General features: G+C 49.4%; 1 protein-coding gene across 1 annotated transcript in view; it reads left to right on the forward strand.

Annotated features, from left to right (window-relative positions):
- The window catches only part of LOC140361565 (inactive phospholipase C-like protein 2), a 94,111-nt gene that overhangs the window by 61,123 nt on the left and 16,470 nt on the right, over positions 1–16,518 (forward strand). Inside the window, exons 9-10 of the mRNA XM_072447275.1 lie at positions 405–691; positions 11,227–11,430. Coding sequence (XP_072303376.1) covers positions 405–691; positions 11,227–11,430 — 491 coding nt within the window. The remainder of the gene's footprint in view (positions 1–404; positions 692–11,226; positions 11,431–16,518) is intronic.

Below are 16,518 nucleotides of genomic sequence, written 5' to 3' on the forward strand. Positions count from 1 at the left end.
GGGACTACTCAGTGCGTCACCACGACCGGAAGTCGGATCAACATTTTCATAACCGTTTTCCGCCGAGGTTACAGTCCATCAGCTTAGATTGTTTTGCTCCCAAAGCTTTGCTTTCCTTATTTTTTCCGTGTTTACTCATCTTGCTCCTCGTCTTAGAGATTTAATGGAAGAAACTAAGATTTTAAAGAGAATTGTTGCCAGAATGGCGTAGTACTACAGCTAGTCTTTATACAGGTCATGGTGTCTAATGTATTTGTTGTAATGTATATTGTTTTTAAAGTAGTGATAAATTGCAGAATATTATGTGAATTTTATTGATTATCGTGGTATTATTGTATAGCAAGCCATGGACTGATGCGCGTTCTAGAATCCATATGTATAACACCGTCCCCTCTCTGTCCCAGGCCAGTACACCATCCCTCTGGAGTGCCTTCTCCCTGGGTACAGACATGTGCCCCTGCAGTCGCTCACTGGAGAGGAGCTGCTTCACGCTCGCCTTTTCGTCCACGTGGCCCTCACGAGTCGCAGAGGCGGGGGCAAGCCTCACAAACGGGGCCTATCTGTGCGCAAGGCCCACAAAGGCCGAGAGTACACTGCCCTCCGGGACCTGGGGGTGCGGCCCATCGACGAGGTCTTCAAAAGGGCCGCCCCCCTGTTGAGAGAGGCCACGGACCTCAGAGAGAACATGCAGGTGAAACACGTCATGCCAGTATTATGTGTCTAGTTTAGGGTCTATCAGATGGAGCCCTATATATGATATAATTACATATAGTTATAATGATTGTCTGTTGTACACGTGGCGATGACACGCGGGTCTATTACACACGGAGAGCAAGATACAATGAAGTACCAATAACCTTACATTTAAATTATTTAATCAATTTGCGGCCATCATATTTTTTGTCAAATGTATTTATTTTTTTCAAATAATTTCAAAATGATCTGTTATATTAAATGGTTGGCAGGTTAATTGTTACAATTAACATTTTTCTCTGACTATTGAATATTGAAGAAACGTGAATAATACAATATCAATGTTTCCTTTCTTCATGCCAATAATTGTGATTAATCTGAAAATCGCAATATTTCCTTTCACAATCATCGTGGGTCTAAAATGTTATATTGTGACCTCCCTAGTCCAGTATGAGCTCAACCAGCCACGATATTGTCTTACGGTTCATGGGAAATGTCCACACATTTGTATGGCCAACTCTAAAATTCTGCAATATTCCTCTTTCTACATCACAACACGAGCTCTTTAGTAGGGATGTTTTTAGAGCAATATTTTGAAGAGAGTGAGGGAAAAATATTGAACACCCTGTGAAGTTCTCTCCCCCCTAAAACTAACCCTGTGAAGTCCTCTCCACCCTAAAACTAACCCTGTGAAGTTCTCTCCACCCTAAAACTAATCCTGTGAAGTTCTCTCCACCCTAAAACTAACCCTGTGAAGTCCTCTCCACCCTAAAACTAACCCTGTGAAGTCCTCTCCACCCTAAAACTAACCCTGTGAAGTTCTCTCCCCCCTAAAACTAACCCTGTGAAGTTCTCTCCACCCTAAAACTAACCCTGTGAAGTTCTCTCCACCCTAAAACTAACCCTGTGAAGTTCTCTCCCCCCTAAAACTAACCCTGTGAAGTCCTCTCCACCCTAAAACTAACCCTGTGAAGTCCTCTCCACCCTAAAACTAACCCTGTGAAGTCCTCTCCACCCTAAAACTAACCCTGTGAAGTTCTCTCCCCCCTAAAACTAACCCTGTGAAGTTCTCTCCCCCCTAAAACTAACCCTGTGAAGTTCTCTCCACCCTAAAACTAACCCTGTGAAGTTCTCTCCACCCTAAAACTAACCCTGTGAAGTTCTCTCCACCCTAAAACTAACCCTGTGAAGTTCTCTCCCCCCTAAAACTAACCCTGTGAAGTTCTCTCCACCCTAAAACTAACCCTGTGAAGTCCTCTCCACCCTAAAACTAACCCTGTGAAGTTCTCTCCACCCTAAAACTAACCCTGTGAAGTTCTCTCCCCCCTAAAACTAACCCTGTGAAGTTCTCTCCACCCTAAAACTAACCCTGTGAAGTTCTCTCCACCCTAAAACTAACCCTGTGAAGTTCTCTCCACCCTAAAACTAACCCTGTGAAGTTCTCTCCCCCCTAAAACTAACCCTGTGAAGTTCTCTCCACCCTAAAACTAACCCTGTGAAGTCCTCTCCACCCTAAAACTAACCCTGTGAAGTTCTCTCCACCCTAAAACTAACCCTGTGAAGTTCTCTCCCCCCTAAAACTAACCCTGTGAAGTTCTCTCCACCCTAAAACTAACCCTGTGAAGTCCTCTCCACCCTAAAACTAACCCTGTGAAGTTCTCTCCACCCTAAAACTAACCCTGTGAAGTTCTCTCCCCCCTAAAACTAACCCTGTGAAGTTCTCTCCACCCTAAAACTAACCCTGTGAAGTTCTCTCCCCCCTAAAACTAACCCTGTGAAGTCCTCTCCACCCTAAAACTAACCCTGTGAAGTTCTCTCCACCCTAAAACTAACCCTGAGAGACAGAATCTAAAACGCTCTGGTGGCGGCCCAAAGTGTCCGACGCTCAAAACGCAGGATTAGCGAAGCAAAAACACGCGTCCACATAGACTTTGAATGTAAACTGGACGCTTTGACGCCGCGGAGTGAATGGGCCATTAGAAAATTCAAAACGGGGTCACACGCGCCCCCGATCACCCCTGCCCCCAGGGGGGCGCGCCCCACTATTTGAGAACGACTGGTCTAATTAGTCCCGCAGCGCAGCGGACCTCAGGTGCACCGCGAGACCCCCGGTTCAAAAGACACATCACTACTGCGTTTATTTATGTGTAAATATCTCATGTTACAACGTGGGCACCTGTGGTTTATTTTCAGATGCCGCCCGAATATGGACAAGTTCTATTTTCTTCGTAAATTTCCTGTGGGCTGCTTTTATTCAGGAGCGCTGTAGCGCTTAGGGTAACCCTAACCCTAACCCTAACCCAAGTTATTCTGTTTGGTCCGACTAAACAAACCGAAGGCCTGAGAGGAATCCTGGGCTCCCTGACCCCATCTCTGGAACCACAGGTCACAAATCTTGGAGTGATTTTTGATCCAGAATTAGAATTTGATAAAGAGGTCAATGGTGTTGTCAAGGGCAGTTTCTATCAGCTCATTTTTAACTGCAGTAGACCTTGAGAAAATCTTACATGCTTTTATTACTTCAAGATTGGACTATTGCAATGCCCTTTATACTGGGATAAATTAATCATCTCTTTCAAGACTACAGCTAGTACAAAACGCAGCCGCTAGACTTCTTATCGGGACAAAGAAATACAAACCCATCACTCCAGTACTGGCCTTGCATTGGCTCCTGTCAAATTTAGAATCCAGTATAAAGTGGCATTGACAGGGTCCAGGTTATGTCTCAAACATGCTCAATTTTTACACTCCATCACGCTCACTAAGATCTGCATCCCACACACCCCTGGACACACCCCGTACCCCTGGACACACCCCGTACCCCTGGACACACCCCGTACCCCTGGACACACCCTGTACCCCTGGACACACCCCGTACCCCTGGACACACCCTGTACCCCTGGACACACCCCGCACCCCTGGACACACCCCTGGACACACCCCGTACCCCTGGACACACCCCTGGACACACCCCTGGACACACCCCTGGACACACCCCGTACCCCTGGACACACCCCTGGACACACCCCGTACCCCTGGACACACCCCTGGACACACCCCGTACCCCTGGACACACCCTTGGACACACCCCGTACCCCTGGACACACCCCTGGACACACCCCGTACCCGCACACAGAAAGGTGACCGGGCTTTCAGCACTTATGCACCGCGCCTCTGGAACAGTTTACCCCAAGACCTTAAATTAGAATCTTCAGTGACGGTTTTTAAATGTCTTTTAAAAAAAAAAAATTTCAGACCTGCTTTTAACAGCTCCTGACCCTGTGAAAGGAATGGAATGTTATGCCACTTTTATCCTGTCTCTTGCCTGTATGTTTCTTCTGTGGTTTTGTTACTGTCTGTTGTTGTCTGCTGTTTGAATTATTTTTAATCTTTTTCATTGTGAAGCACTTTGGTTTTTAAATGTGCTATACAAATAAAAATTACTTACTTACTCATCGGGCTCATCTCGGACGGGGATGAGTCTGCCTACAGGAGGTGGAGCGGCTGGTGTCCTGGTGCAGCGGTAACAACCTGGAGTTCGATGCCCCCCCCCCCTCACCATCTCAGACTCCCCCATCTCCACTGTGGACTCCCTCCACCTCCTCTGCAGCACCATCACCAGGACCTCAAGTGGGAGCCACCATCACCAGGACCTCAAGTGGGAGGAGCCACCATCACCAGGACCTCAAGTGGGAGGAGCCACCATCAGCTCCTCATCAAGAAGGTCCAGCAGAGGATGTACTTCCTGTGGATACAGAGGAAATTCAGGCTGCAGGAGGAGATGATGGTGCCGTTCTACACGGCCATCATTGAGTCCATCCTCACCTCCTCCATCACCTCCTCCATCACCTCCTCCATCACCTCCTCCATCACCGTGTGGTACGCTGGAGCCACAGCCAGGGACAAACAGAGACTACAGCACCCTCTGCTGAGAAGGTGATCGGCTGCAGACTTCATCTCTGCAGGACCTGAACGTCTCCAGGACTCTGGGACGAGCAGGTCGGATCACAGCCGACCCTTCTCACCCTGGACACGGACTATTTGAGCCACTCCCCTCAGGCAGGAGGCCACTCCCCTCAGGCAGGAGGCCACTCCACTTAGGCAGGAGGCCACTGCCCTCCAGCAAGAGGCCACTCCCCTCAGGCAGGAGGCCACTCCCCTCAGACAGGAGGCCACTCCCCTCAGGCAGGAGGCCACTCCCCTCAGGCAGGAGGCCACTCCCCTCAGGCAGGAGGCCACTGCCCTCAGGCAGGAAGCCACTCCCCTCAGGCAGGAGGCTCCGGTCCAGAACCTCCCGTCACAAGAACAGTTTCTTTCCCTCTGCCGTTGGACTCATGAACACTGCCTAAGCACTTTGCACTCACTGCACTGTTCACTTCTTATTGCACTACATATGTATATCTGTACAACTGTAAATTTATGTACAAATCAATCCTATTTTTAACTTTATTTTAACTTTATTCTTACTTATTTTTTATATATCTGGTAGCTATTCATTGTTCATTGTTTTGTTGTTTGTGTTGCATCGAATTTCCAGGACACGTTCCTATGTTTGTGAATTTTGTTCATTGGCAATAAACCTTATTCTGATTCTGGTGAACCGACACCTTAACGTGGTGGAGGGGTTTGAGCGCCCGAATGATCCCGGGAGCTATGTTGTCGGGGGCTTCAAGCCCCTGGTCGGGTCTCCCAAGGCAAACAGGTCCTAGGTGACGGGTCAGACAAAGATCGGTTCAGAAGCCTCTTATGATGACAACAAGAACAAGGCCGTTTACTTCGCCCGGATCGGCGTCACCGGGGCCCCATCCTGGAGCCAGGCCTGGGATGGGTGCTCTATGGCGAGCGCGTGGTGGCCGGGTCTTACTCCGCGGGGCCCGGCCGGGCACAGCCCGAAAGAGCGACGTGGGGCCGCCCTCCCGTGGGCCCACCACCCGCAGGAGGATCCATAAGGGGCCGGTGCAGAGAGATCTGGGCGGCAGTTGACGGCAGGGGGAATCGGCGACCAGATCTCCAGACACAAAGACTAACTCTGGGGACATGGAATGTCACCTCGCTGGGGGGGAAAGAGCCTGAGCTTGTGCGGGAGGTTGAGCAATACCGACTAGATATAGTTGGCCTCACCTCCACGCACAGTTTGGGCTCTGGAACCATCTCCTCGAGAGGGGCTGGACGCTCCACTTCTCTGGTGTTGCCCGCGGGGAGAGGCGGCGGGCTGGTGTGGGCTTATAGCCCCTCAGCTCAGCCGCCACGTGTTGGAGTTCACCCCGGTGAACGAGAGGGTCGCGTCCCTCCGCCTTCGGGCGGGGGACAGGTCTCTCACTGTTGTGGCGGCCTACAGGCCGAACAGCAGTGCAGAGTACCCGGCCTTCTTGGAGTCCTTGGGAGGAGTACTGGACAGTGCACCGACCGGGGACTCCGTTGTTCTACTGGGGGACTTCAACGCCCACGTGGGCAATGACAGTGACACCTGGAGAGGGGTGATCGGGAACAACGGCTTCCCCGATCTGAACCCGAGCGGTGTTCAGTTATTGGACTTCTGTGCTAGCCACGGTTTGTCCATAACGAACACCATGTTCAATCACAAGGGTGTCCATCAGTGCACATGGCACCAGGACACCCTAGGCCGGAGGTCAATGATCAACTTTGTTGTTGTGTCATCAGACCTCCGGCCGCGTGTCTTGGACACTCGGGTGAAGAGAGGGGCAGAGTTGTCAACCGATCACCACCTGGTGGTGAGTTGGATCCGCTGGCAGAGGAGGAAGCCGGACAGACTTGACATACCCAAGCGCATTGTGAGGGTCTGTTGGGAACGTCTTGTGGAGCCCTCTGTCAGTAGGGTATTCAACTCGCACCTCCGGGAGAGCTTCTCCCATGTCCCGGGGGAGGTTGGGGACATTGAGTCTGAGTGGACCATGTTCTCCGCCTCCATTGTTGATGCGGCTGCTCGGAGCTGTGGTCGCAAGGTCTCCGGTGCCTGTCGTGGCGGTAACCCCCGAACCCGGTGGTGGACACCGGAAGTAAGGGATGCTGTCAGACTGAAGAAGGAGGCCTTATTAGGCCACTCTGGCTTGTGGGTCTCCGGAGGTCATCGACGGGTATCGGCAGGCCAGGCGAGCCGCGGCTCGTGCTGTTGCAGAGGCAAAAACCCGGGCCTGGGAGGAGTTTGGGGAGGCCATGGAGGAGGACTATCGGTCTGCACCAAAGAAATTCTGGCAAACCGTCCGGCGCCTCAGGAAGGGGAAGCAGTGCCTCACCAACACCGTTTACGGTGCGGGTGGAGGCCTGCTGACCTCGACTGGTCAGCAGCGGTGGAAGGAATACTTTGAGGATCTCCTTAATCCCTCAGTCACGTCTTCCGAGGAAGTAGAGACCGGGGACTCAGAGGCTGGCTCATCCATCACCCAAGCTGAAGTCACTGAGGTTGTTCGCAAACTCCTCGGTGGCAGGGCTCCGGAGGTGGATGAGATCCGCCCTGAGTACCTAAAGTATCTGGATGTTGTAGGACTGTCTTGGTTGACACGTCTCTGCAACATCGCGTGGCAGTCGGGGACAGTGCCTCTGGACTGGCAGACCGGGGTGGTGGTCCCTCTGTTCAAGAAGGACCGGAGGGTGTGTTCCAACTACAGAGGGATCACACTCCTCAGCCTCCCGGGTAAGGCCTATTCCAAGGTACTGGAGAGGAGAATCCGACCGATAGTGGAACCTTGGATTCAGGAGGAGCAAAGTGGTTTTCGTCCCGGTCGTGGAACACTGGACCAGCTCTATACCCTTTCATCAGGTGCTCGAGGGTTCATGGGAGTTTGCCCAACCAGTCCACATGTGCTTTGTGGATCTGGAGAAGGCTTTCGACCGTGTCCCTCGGGGTGTCCTTTAGGGGGTGCTCCGGGAGTACGGGGTCCGGGGCCATTTGCTCAGGGCTGTCCGGTCCCTGTATGACCGGAGCAGGAGCTGTGTTCGCATTGCCGGCAGTAAGTCAGACCTGTTCCCAGTGCATGTTGGACTCCGCCAGGGCTGCCCTTTGTCACCGGTTCTGTTCATTGTTTTTATGGACAGAATTTCTAGGCGCAGTCAGGGGTCGGAGGGTGTGGTCAGGGGTCGGAGGGTGTCCGGTTTGGGGACCACAGGATTCCATCTCTGCTGTTTGCAGACGATGTTGTCCTGATGGCTCAATCAAACCCGGACCTGCAGCTGCACTGGGACGGTTTGCAGCCGAGTGTGAAGCGGCTGGGATGAGAATCACCTCCAAATCCGAGGCCATGGTTCTCGACCGGAAAAAGGTGGCTTGCCCTCTTCAGGTGGGTGGGGGGTCCTTGCCCCAAGTGGAGGAGTTCAAGTATCTCGGGGTCTTGTTCACGAGTGAGGGAAGGATGGAGCGTGAGATCGACAGGCGGATCGGTGCAGCGGCTGCTGAGCTGAGTCGAAAGGCAAAGCTCTCTATTTACCGGTCGGTCTACGTTCCTACCCTCACCTATGGTCATGAGCTTTGGGTAGTGACCGAAAGAACAAGATTGCGGATACAAGCGGTCGAAATGAGTTTCCTCCGCCGTGTGGCTGGGCGCTCCCTTAGAGATAAGATGAGGAGCTCAGCCACACGGGGGGCTGCTCCTCCAGCTGAGGTGGCTCGGGCATCTGTTCCGGATGCCTCCTGGGCGCCTCCCTCGGGAGGTGTTTCAGGCATGTCCCACCGGGAAGAGGCCCCGGGGAAGACCCAGGACACGCTGGAGAGACTATGTCTCCCGGCTGGCCTGGGAACGCCTCGGGATCCCCCCGGAGGAGTTGGAGGAAGTGTCTGGGGAGAGGGAAGTCTGGGAGTCCCTGCTCAGACTGATGCCCCCGCGACCCGGCCCCGGATAAAGCGGCTGAAAATGGATGCATGGATGGATGGATGATTCTGGTTCAATGAACAGAATTGTAGGAACTTCTCTTGGTGAGTTGAGGGTCATTTTCTCATAAAAGTGTTCTCGATTTGCCTAGAAGGTTCCACAGTATGATATAAACTCATCTATCTTTCATCTATCTAGTTAAAGGGTTTTTTATTGCCTTTTATTGCCTAAGTATTTTTTGCATGCTCTACTAAATAAAATGGGTGATGATCAAGAAATTAATTTTTAAAAATCTATACAAACCAATATTCAGCTCTTTTTTTTCATAACAAACCTATTGAATCAAGCTGATATTATATTGGAGGATTTTATACTATGGACAATATAAAATAAATAGATTAAAACACATACTCACCAAAGTACATGAAATTACCCCTATTTTGCTATTTTTTTTTTTTCTGGCAATGAATTAGGACTCTCTTCACTTGCTGTGATACTGGCATGACTACATTGTCACGTCTGATGTTACTCACAGGGGCCCGAGGGGCCGCTCAGGGAGTTTGTGTGTTTGCTCAGACACATGAAGAATTAGACGGAACATTGATTAAGACTTATCAGAAGGAAAATGACACTGGGGAAATGTCTCCGCCCTTTGGGACGCTTCCAAAGCAGTCTTGAGAGGACAAATGATATTATATATTATATAAGAGGAGGAATTAATGATCTGACTTCACAGGAAATAGGTCAGAAAATCCTCTTTCCCAAACAAAGATATTATGAGAGTGGATCAAAATGTTCTAATTAACTATCTTAGAAACTTAAAAAAAACAACAAGCTGAAAGAACCATTTTTAACACATTGGACGGGCAAAATGATGTAATCTTAACCAAACAAGACCACATTCATTCAGCATTTGAAACATTTGATAAAAAACTGTTTTCAAAAATTCCAGACGACAAAGATGATGATATAAATCCTTTCTGGAAATCCTCAATTTACCCGTTATGTCAGAAGAAATATTTAAAAAAATAAAGAATTAGGAGCTGAAATTACAGTTTTGGAAATACAAGGTACAATCAAAAGATTAAAGAACAATAAATAAGAGTGGTACAAAGCTGAAAACTCAGACCCATGACATCCCTGAATGTGCTTCATAGAGACCTATTTCTATTGTGGATGCTCCACATCCTATATTTATATGAGCTTCTTTAAAAAATAAAAAAACATTATAGAAGGATTCAAATGCTGATTGAATTTGGTCTTGTTTGGTTAATATTACATCTTTTTGCCTGTTGTGTATTTTAGCTTGTTGTTTTTTAAGCTTCCAAGATAGAATTTATTAACCATTTCCTGTGAAGTCCGAACATTAATTTCTCCTCTTTTTAATTCCTTGTAGAATTTTAGGACAACCCTTTTTGGCTTGGTTTTCCTCCAACAATTAGAATTTTTCCTGCAGATCATTTGGCTTTTTCTCCCTTTGTCTCTTTTTTTGGAGGCTATAGCTATAATTTGTCCTCTCAAGACTGCTTTGGAAGAATCCCAAAGGATGGGAAGAGAAATTTCCTCAGTAACATTTTCCTCCGGATAAGTCTTAATGTTGTTGTACATTTTTTCCTTAAACAAATGGTTTCTTCTTCTTTCCTCCAAATCTACAGAAATGTAGACAGAAGCATGATCACTTAGGTCTATTGTGACTATATCTGCTTCAGTGATTTTAGATCTGTCTTTTTTATAAAGTGTGGGTTAGGGTTTGTCTATTCTGGACTAGAGAGTATGTGGATTAGAATGAGGTGTAAACTGGCGCCCCCTAGGGTTCATCTCCCTCCAGATGTCAATCAACCCTATTTTCTTCAATAAGAGACAGAACGTCTTATTTCTTGTTCCTCCAGAGCCTCTTGAGCGCCACACGTCTAATGTAGCTGAATGTGAAGATTCTAATCACCACAGATCAGGGTTCTCTCAGAGTGGTTCAGGGTCAGGGGTCCCTCAGAGTGGTTCAGGGGTCAGGGTTCCCTCAGAGTGGTTCAGGGTCAGGGGTCAGGGTTCCCTCAGAGTGGTTCAGGGTCAGGGGTCAGGGTTCCCTCAGAGTGGTTCAGGGTCAGGGGTCAGGGTTCCCTCAGAGTGGTTCAGGGTCAGGGGTCCCTCAGAGTGGTTCACAATCAGGTCCATCGCCTCCTGGTGGAGCAAACACATTTAAAAGAGTGAAAACCTTTAAATTAATATTCCCTTTAACAGTTCATATCTGTCCTCGTCATCCTTACATTCAAAACTCTGTTCAAAAACTATTCAGTTTGAGATCAAAATTGCGACTTTAACTCTGGAGGTCTCCTTTAACCCTGGAGGTCTCCTTTAACCCTGGAGGTCTCCTTTAGGTCTCCTTTAACCATTGCAGCCTTTGTGACATGTTCCTTCACACGATTGTTAGAACCGTTCACGTGGGCGAGACGTTTGCGTGAGTGATATGGATGAACACCCTAAGTCTGTTGGCCCATCCATAAAAGTCACTGCACGCAACTGTGGGACTTGTAGTTCTAGTGGTAAAGTCATTGTATATTGATTGGAAATGTATGAATATTAATTAGATATGATTCTGATCTATGATAATTAGATATGTTCTGCATGGGCCACATCTCCAGTGCAATAGAGTATCAGAAATGTAAAAAACATATAATATTACAGTCTGACTTCAGTGATGTGTCTGTGTCCTCAGAGCTCCATTGGGCTGTTCCGGGAGCTTTGCGGTGTGTCAGCTGTGGCTAACCTGATGCAGTGTGTGTTGGCCCTCAACTCCACTGTATTGGGGCCAGATGGAGCTCCTCTGCTGCTATTTAACCTCAAGGACCAGTACCCCAGCCTGGAGCCTGTGGGGCCCCTGCCGGACGTCCTTCAAAGGCTTGTGACCACCTACAAGCTGGTGAGGAGCGACACTGATTTATACATTTTGTTTGTCAATGTTATTACATTGTGTCACTTCTTTGGACGCCGTAGGTTTTGTATTTCCTGAGACACGACCCTAAATATCATAAAAGCCGTATACAAAAATGTTCAAGTTTAGAAACACTTTATTCGCTCCGGTTTAGAAACATGCATTTGCCTCCGCTGGAATTTGAATTAAAAATGTTTGTTTCACCCACATAACCCCAAGAAATGAGAAGCGAGAGATGAGTAAACGGGAAAACAGGGCAGGTAAAGCTTCCAGTGGAACCTTTGTGGAAGACAGACCATCTCACGAGCTTATGAGGCTAACATGAACCAGCGTGACCATCCGTGGCTAGCACCAGCGTCCCGAGTCCTCTCTGCTCACAGCTGAGCCCCGTCCACGGTGAGGGCTCCCTGGGCAGTGAACATGACTTTACAACAGTTGGCCCTTACGTCACTGAGCGCTGAGAATGGTGCCAGGATTGATTTTGTATTATTGATTTAGTGGAACTGAAGGTGGGGGGAGTCGGCGCAGCATATTTCAGACATTATGGAGCTTTGCAGGAGAGTTTGTATCGCCAAAAAAAAAACAAATTGAATATGGTAATTACATATGTGCTTTTAATCTGTTTGTACATCCAACTCAACTTTCTGTGTACAGCACATTAGACCAACACAAAGTATCCAAACTGCTCAAAGTACAAAACCAGTCAAATCGATTTTTTAAAAAGAGGTGGGAGGTCTTTCCGGTGGGACATGCCCGAAACGCCCAGAGGCGCCCGGGAGACATCCGGAACAGATACTGGAGGAGCAGCGGCTCTACTCTGAGCTCCTCCCGTGTGACTGAGCTCCTCACCCCATCTCTAAGGGAGCGCCCAGCCACCCGTCTGTCACTCCCTCGTTAGTCTATAGGAGGGTATATATGCTCCCTCCCTCCCTTCACTCCCTCAATAGTCACATGCACAGCTAAACAAAACTGTTTTTATCTTAGATTTGAACATTGTCAGAGTAGAACCTGTCTCACATCGTCAGGAAGAATGTTCCAGATTTTAGCTGCATAAAACTGAAATGCAGATTCCCCATGTTTAGTCCTGACTCTGGCACCAGCAGGAGGCCGGTCCATGTTTAGTCCTGACTCTGGCACCAGCAGGAGGCCGGTCCATGTTTAGTCCTGACTCTGGCACCAGCAGGAGGCCGGTCCATGTTTAGTCCTGACTCTGGCACCAGCGGGAGGCCGGTCCATGTTTAGTCCTGACTCTAGCACCAGCAGGAGGCCGGTCCATGTTTAGTCCTGACTCTGGCACCAGCAGGAGGCCATGTTTAGTCCTGACCTCTGGCACCAGCAGGAGGCCGGTCCATGTTTAGTCCTGACTCTAGCACCAGCAGGAGGCCTGTCCATGTTTAGTCCTGACTCTGGCACCAGCAGGAGGCCGGTCCATGTTTAGTCCTGACTCTGGCACCAGCAGGAGGCCGGTCCATGTTTAGTCCTGACTCTGACACCAGCAGGAGGCCGCTCCATGTTAAGTCCTGACTCTGGCACCAGCAGGAGGCCGCTCCATGTTAAGTCCTGACTCTGGCACCAGCAGGAGGCCAGTCCCTGAGGTCGTCAGAGTCCGAGATGGTTCATATGGCACTAACATGTCCGAGATGTACTTTGGTGCTAGGCCAGGGGTGTCAAACATCCGGCCCAAATGTTTTAATCCGGCCCGCCGAACATTTTGAATTAATATTTAAAAAGAAAATCTGTTCATAGAACCATAGTTACTTCCGTAACCGTTGTTAGCGCTAATACTATACGTCCCACAATGCCGCTGGTGGCCGCCCCTTCCCCGCGCGGCTTTTCACTGCGTGTCTACTGCAGAGGGAGAAGTGCTGAGAAAAGTAAGACACGCGTTTGCGCACTTTACAGCACTTACGCACCTCAGAGCAGAGGTCTGAGCGAGGACAGACGTGTGGTTCACAGGTAAAAACACAGGTCAGAGTGTAATAAAGTATGAACATGACTGTGTCCACACTAATGTGACTGTGAACACACTAATAACACAAACACAATGACCTCATTTGAGTCACTACATGAATCATTTGTCACTAAGATCAGCTTAAACTATGAAAATAGCTCATATTGAGTTTGAGCAGAAACATGTCTGTGATATGAACATTTCACATCAGAAATCACATCAAAAGTCCATGTTCCTGCTGCTGCTGCTGCTGCTGAACATGGACTCAGTCTTTCACCTGCTGCACATTTGTGCAACAGTCTCCACAACTATTACTAGGCTGTAAAAAAGCAATTTAGTTTTATTGTTTTATGTTTTACGTTATGTTCGGCCCGCGACCCAGCATGAGCACCCAAAATGAGTTTGACACCCCTGTGCTAGGCCATGGAGAGACTTGTACACAAGCAGAGCTGATTTAAAGATGGGCTGCAATGTCTGTTAATAAGTGGAAACAGTGATCCCTCGTTTATCGCGGGGGTTACGTTCCAAGAAGAACCCGCGGGAGTCGAAATCCGCGAAGTAGAAACCTTTATTTTTTTACAGTTATTATGCAATGAAATACTCCATAAAACATTGAAAGCAAGGAAAAAAACCTTTTTACAGGCCCAAGCATTTGTTTAACAAAAAAAAACGTTTGTACTGTACTCTCACTGGCCTCTCCCGCAGCTAACGCGCCGGCTCTCTCCCGGAGCTCACACGCGCGCTCTCACCGGCCTCGCAAACTTCAATTTGGCAAGCGGTTTTACGTACGTGTGCATATTAATCCATAACGTTATTGACACAGGTAGAGAAGACGCGGAGAGACTGTTTAGCCAATCAGAATGCAGAACACAATGCATGATGAAAATCCGCGAAGCAGCGAGTCCGCGAAAAGTGAACCGCGATATAGCGAGGGATCACTGTATAGCTTTCATTTTTCACAACAAAGTCTGGACAGTTAGTTTTAACCAATGACAAAATAATTTCACCAGTTCATTCCGCCAAACCCGAGAACGTGTCATAGCAACCGCCTTGGTAGCCAGACCTTCATTGTTCTCCTCTGACATGTGCTAAACAGAGCGGAGTTGCAGAGACGTGTCAGTCAAGACAGTCCTACCACATCCAGAGGTACTCGGGGCGGATCTCATCCCCCCTGGAGCCCTACCACCGAGGAGTTTGCCAACAACTTCAGTGACTTCAGCTTGGGTGATGGATGAGCCAGCCTCCGAGTCCTCAGTCTCTGCTTCCTCTTCAGAAGACGTGACGGTTGGATTAAGGAGGTCCTCAAAGTATTCCTTCCACCGGCCGACTACATCCCCAGTCGAGGTCAGCAGGTCTCCACCCGCGCCGTAAACAGTGTTGGTGAAGCACTGCTTCCCCCTTCTGAGGCGCCGGACGGTTTGCCAGGACTTTCTTTGGTGCCGACCGATAGTCCTCCTCCATGGCCTCCCCAAACTCCTCCCAGCCCCGGGATTTTGCCTCTGCAAAAGCATAAGCTGTGGAACTCCTGGCCCGCAGATATCAATGGCCTCAGGAATCCTACAAGCCAAAAAGGCCTGACGGTGTCCACCACCGGGTTCGGGGGGTTACCACGACAGACACCTGAGACCTTGCAACCACAGCTCCGAGCAGCTGCATTGACAATGGAGGTGGAGAACATGGTACACTCGGACTCAAAGTCCACAGCCTCCAACGGGATCTGGGAGAATCTCACCCGGTGATGTGAGTTGAAGATCCGCTGAAGGAGGAGGAAGCCGGACAGACTTGGCAGATCCAATCGCATTAAGAGGGTCTGTTGGGAACGTCTTACGGAGCCCTCCGTCATGTCCTGCTGACGCAGGTGGTGATCGGTTGACAGCTCTGCCCCTCTCTGCCCCTCTCTTCACTCGGGTGACATGACAACAAAGTCGATCATTGATCTCCGTCCTGTGTCCTGGTGCCACGTGCACTGATGGACATCTCATGATCCCTTGTGCTTGAACATGGTGTTCGTTATGGACAATCCGTGGCACAGAAGTCCAATAACTGAACACCGCTCGTGTTCAGATCGGGGAAGCCATTCTTCCTGATCACCCCTCTCCAGGTGTCCCTGTCATTGCCCACGTGGGCGTTGAAGTCCCCCAATAGAACAACGGAGTCCCTGAGCTGAGGGGCTATAAGCAAGACCCACACCATTCCACCGCCTCTCCCCGCGGGCAACACCAGAGAAGTGGAGCGTCCAGCCCCTCTCGAGGAGATGGTTCCAGAGCCCAAACTGTGCGTGGAGGTGAGGCCGACTATATCTAGTCGATATCGCTCAACCTCCTGCACAAGCTCAGGCTCTTTCCCCCCCAGTGAGGTGACATTCCATGTCACCAGAGTTAAGTCTCTGTGTCTGGAGATCTGGTCATCGAGGCCCCTGCCATCGACCGCCACCCAGATCTCTCCTCACCAGCCCCTTATGGATCCTACTGCAGGTGGTGGATCCACGGGAGGACTTCCCCACGTCACACGTTCGGGCTGTGCCCGGCCGGAAAGGCCCGGCCACCAGGTGCTCGCCGTCGAGCACCCATCCCAGGCCTGGCTCCAGGATGGGGCCTGGGTAACGCCATTCCGGGCGACCTAACGGGCCTTGTTCTTGTACTCATCATAAAGGGCATCTGAACCGCTCTTGGTCTGCCCCGTCACCTAGGACTTGTTTGCCTTGGGAGACCCTTGGGAGACCCAGGCTTGAAGCCCCCGACAACATAGCTCCTGGGATCATTCGGGCCCTCAAACTCCTCAACCACATTAAGGTGACAGTTTAAGGAGGTTCTTTAAAAGATTGTTCTTAAAAAGTTTGACTAATAAAAAAACATCCTTAATTTAAAAAAAAATAACTCAGCTCTACTTACTGTGATTTTAAACCCTTATCTTTCAAAATTGCTTCACAAACTGCAAAGGAACTGAAGTAAAACTATGATTAATATTTACCGAAGGTGCTATTCACCAAACTAAGTCAGAATTGGTAAAAACACAATGGCAACCTGTTGCATCATTTAATCAGAATGAACATAGACATTAAAAGCATAGGCCCTGTCCCAACAGTCGCACTACGCACTACGCACAACGCACAACGCACTACGCAC

Source organism: Eucyclogobius newberryi, unplaced genomic scaffold, assembly GCF_026437365.1.
Source record: "Eucyclogobius newberryi isolate DKJ021-1_F unplaced genomic scaffold, fEucNew1.0.hap1 SCAF_16, whole genome shotgun sequence".
NCBI classification, from domain to species: domain Eukaryota; kingdom Metazoa; phylum Chordata; class Actinopteri; order Gobiiformes; family Gobiidae; genus Eucyclogobius; species Eucyclogobius newberryi.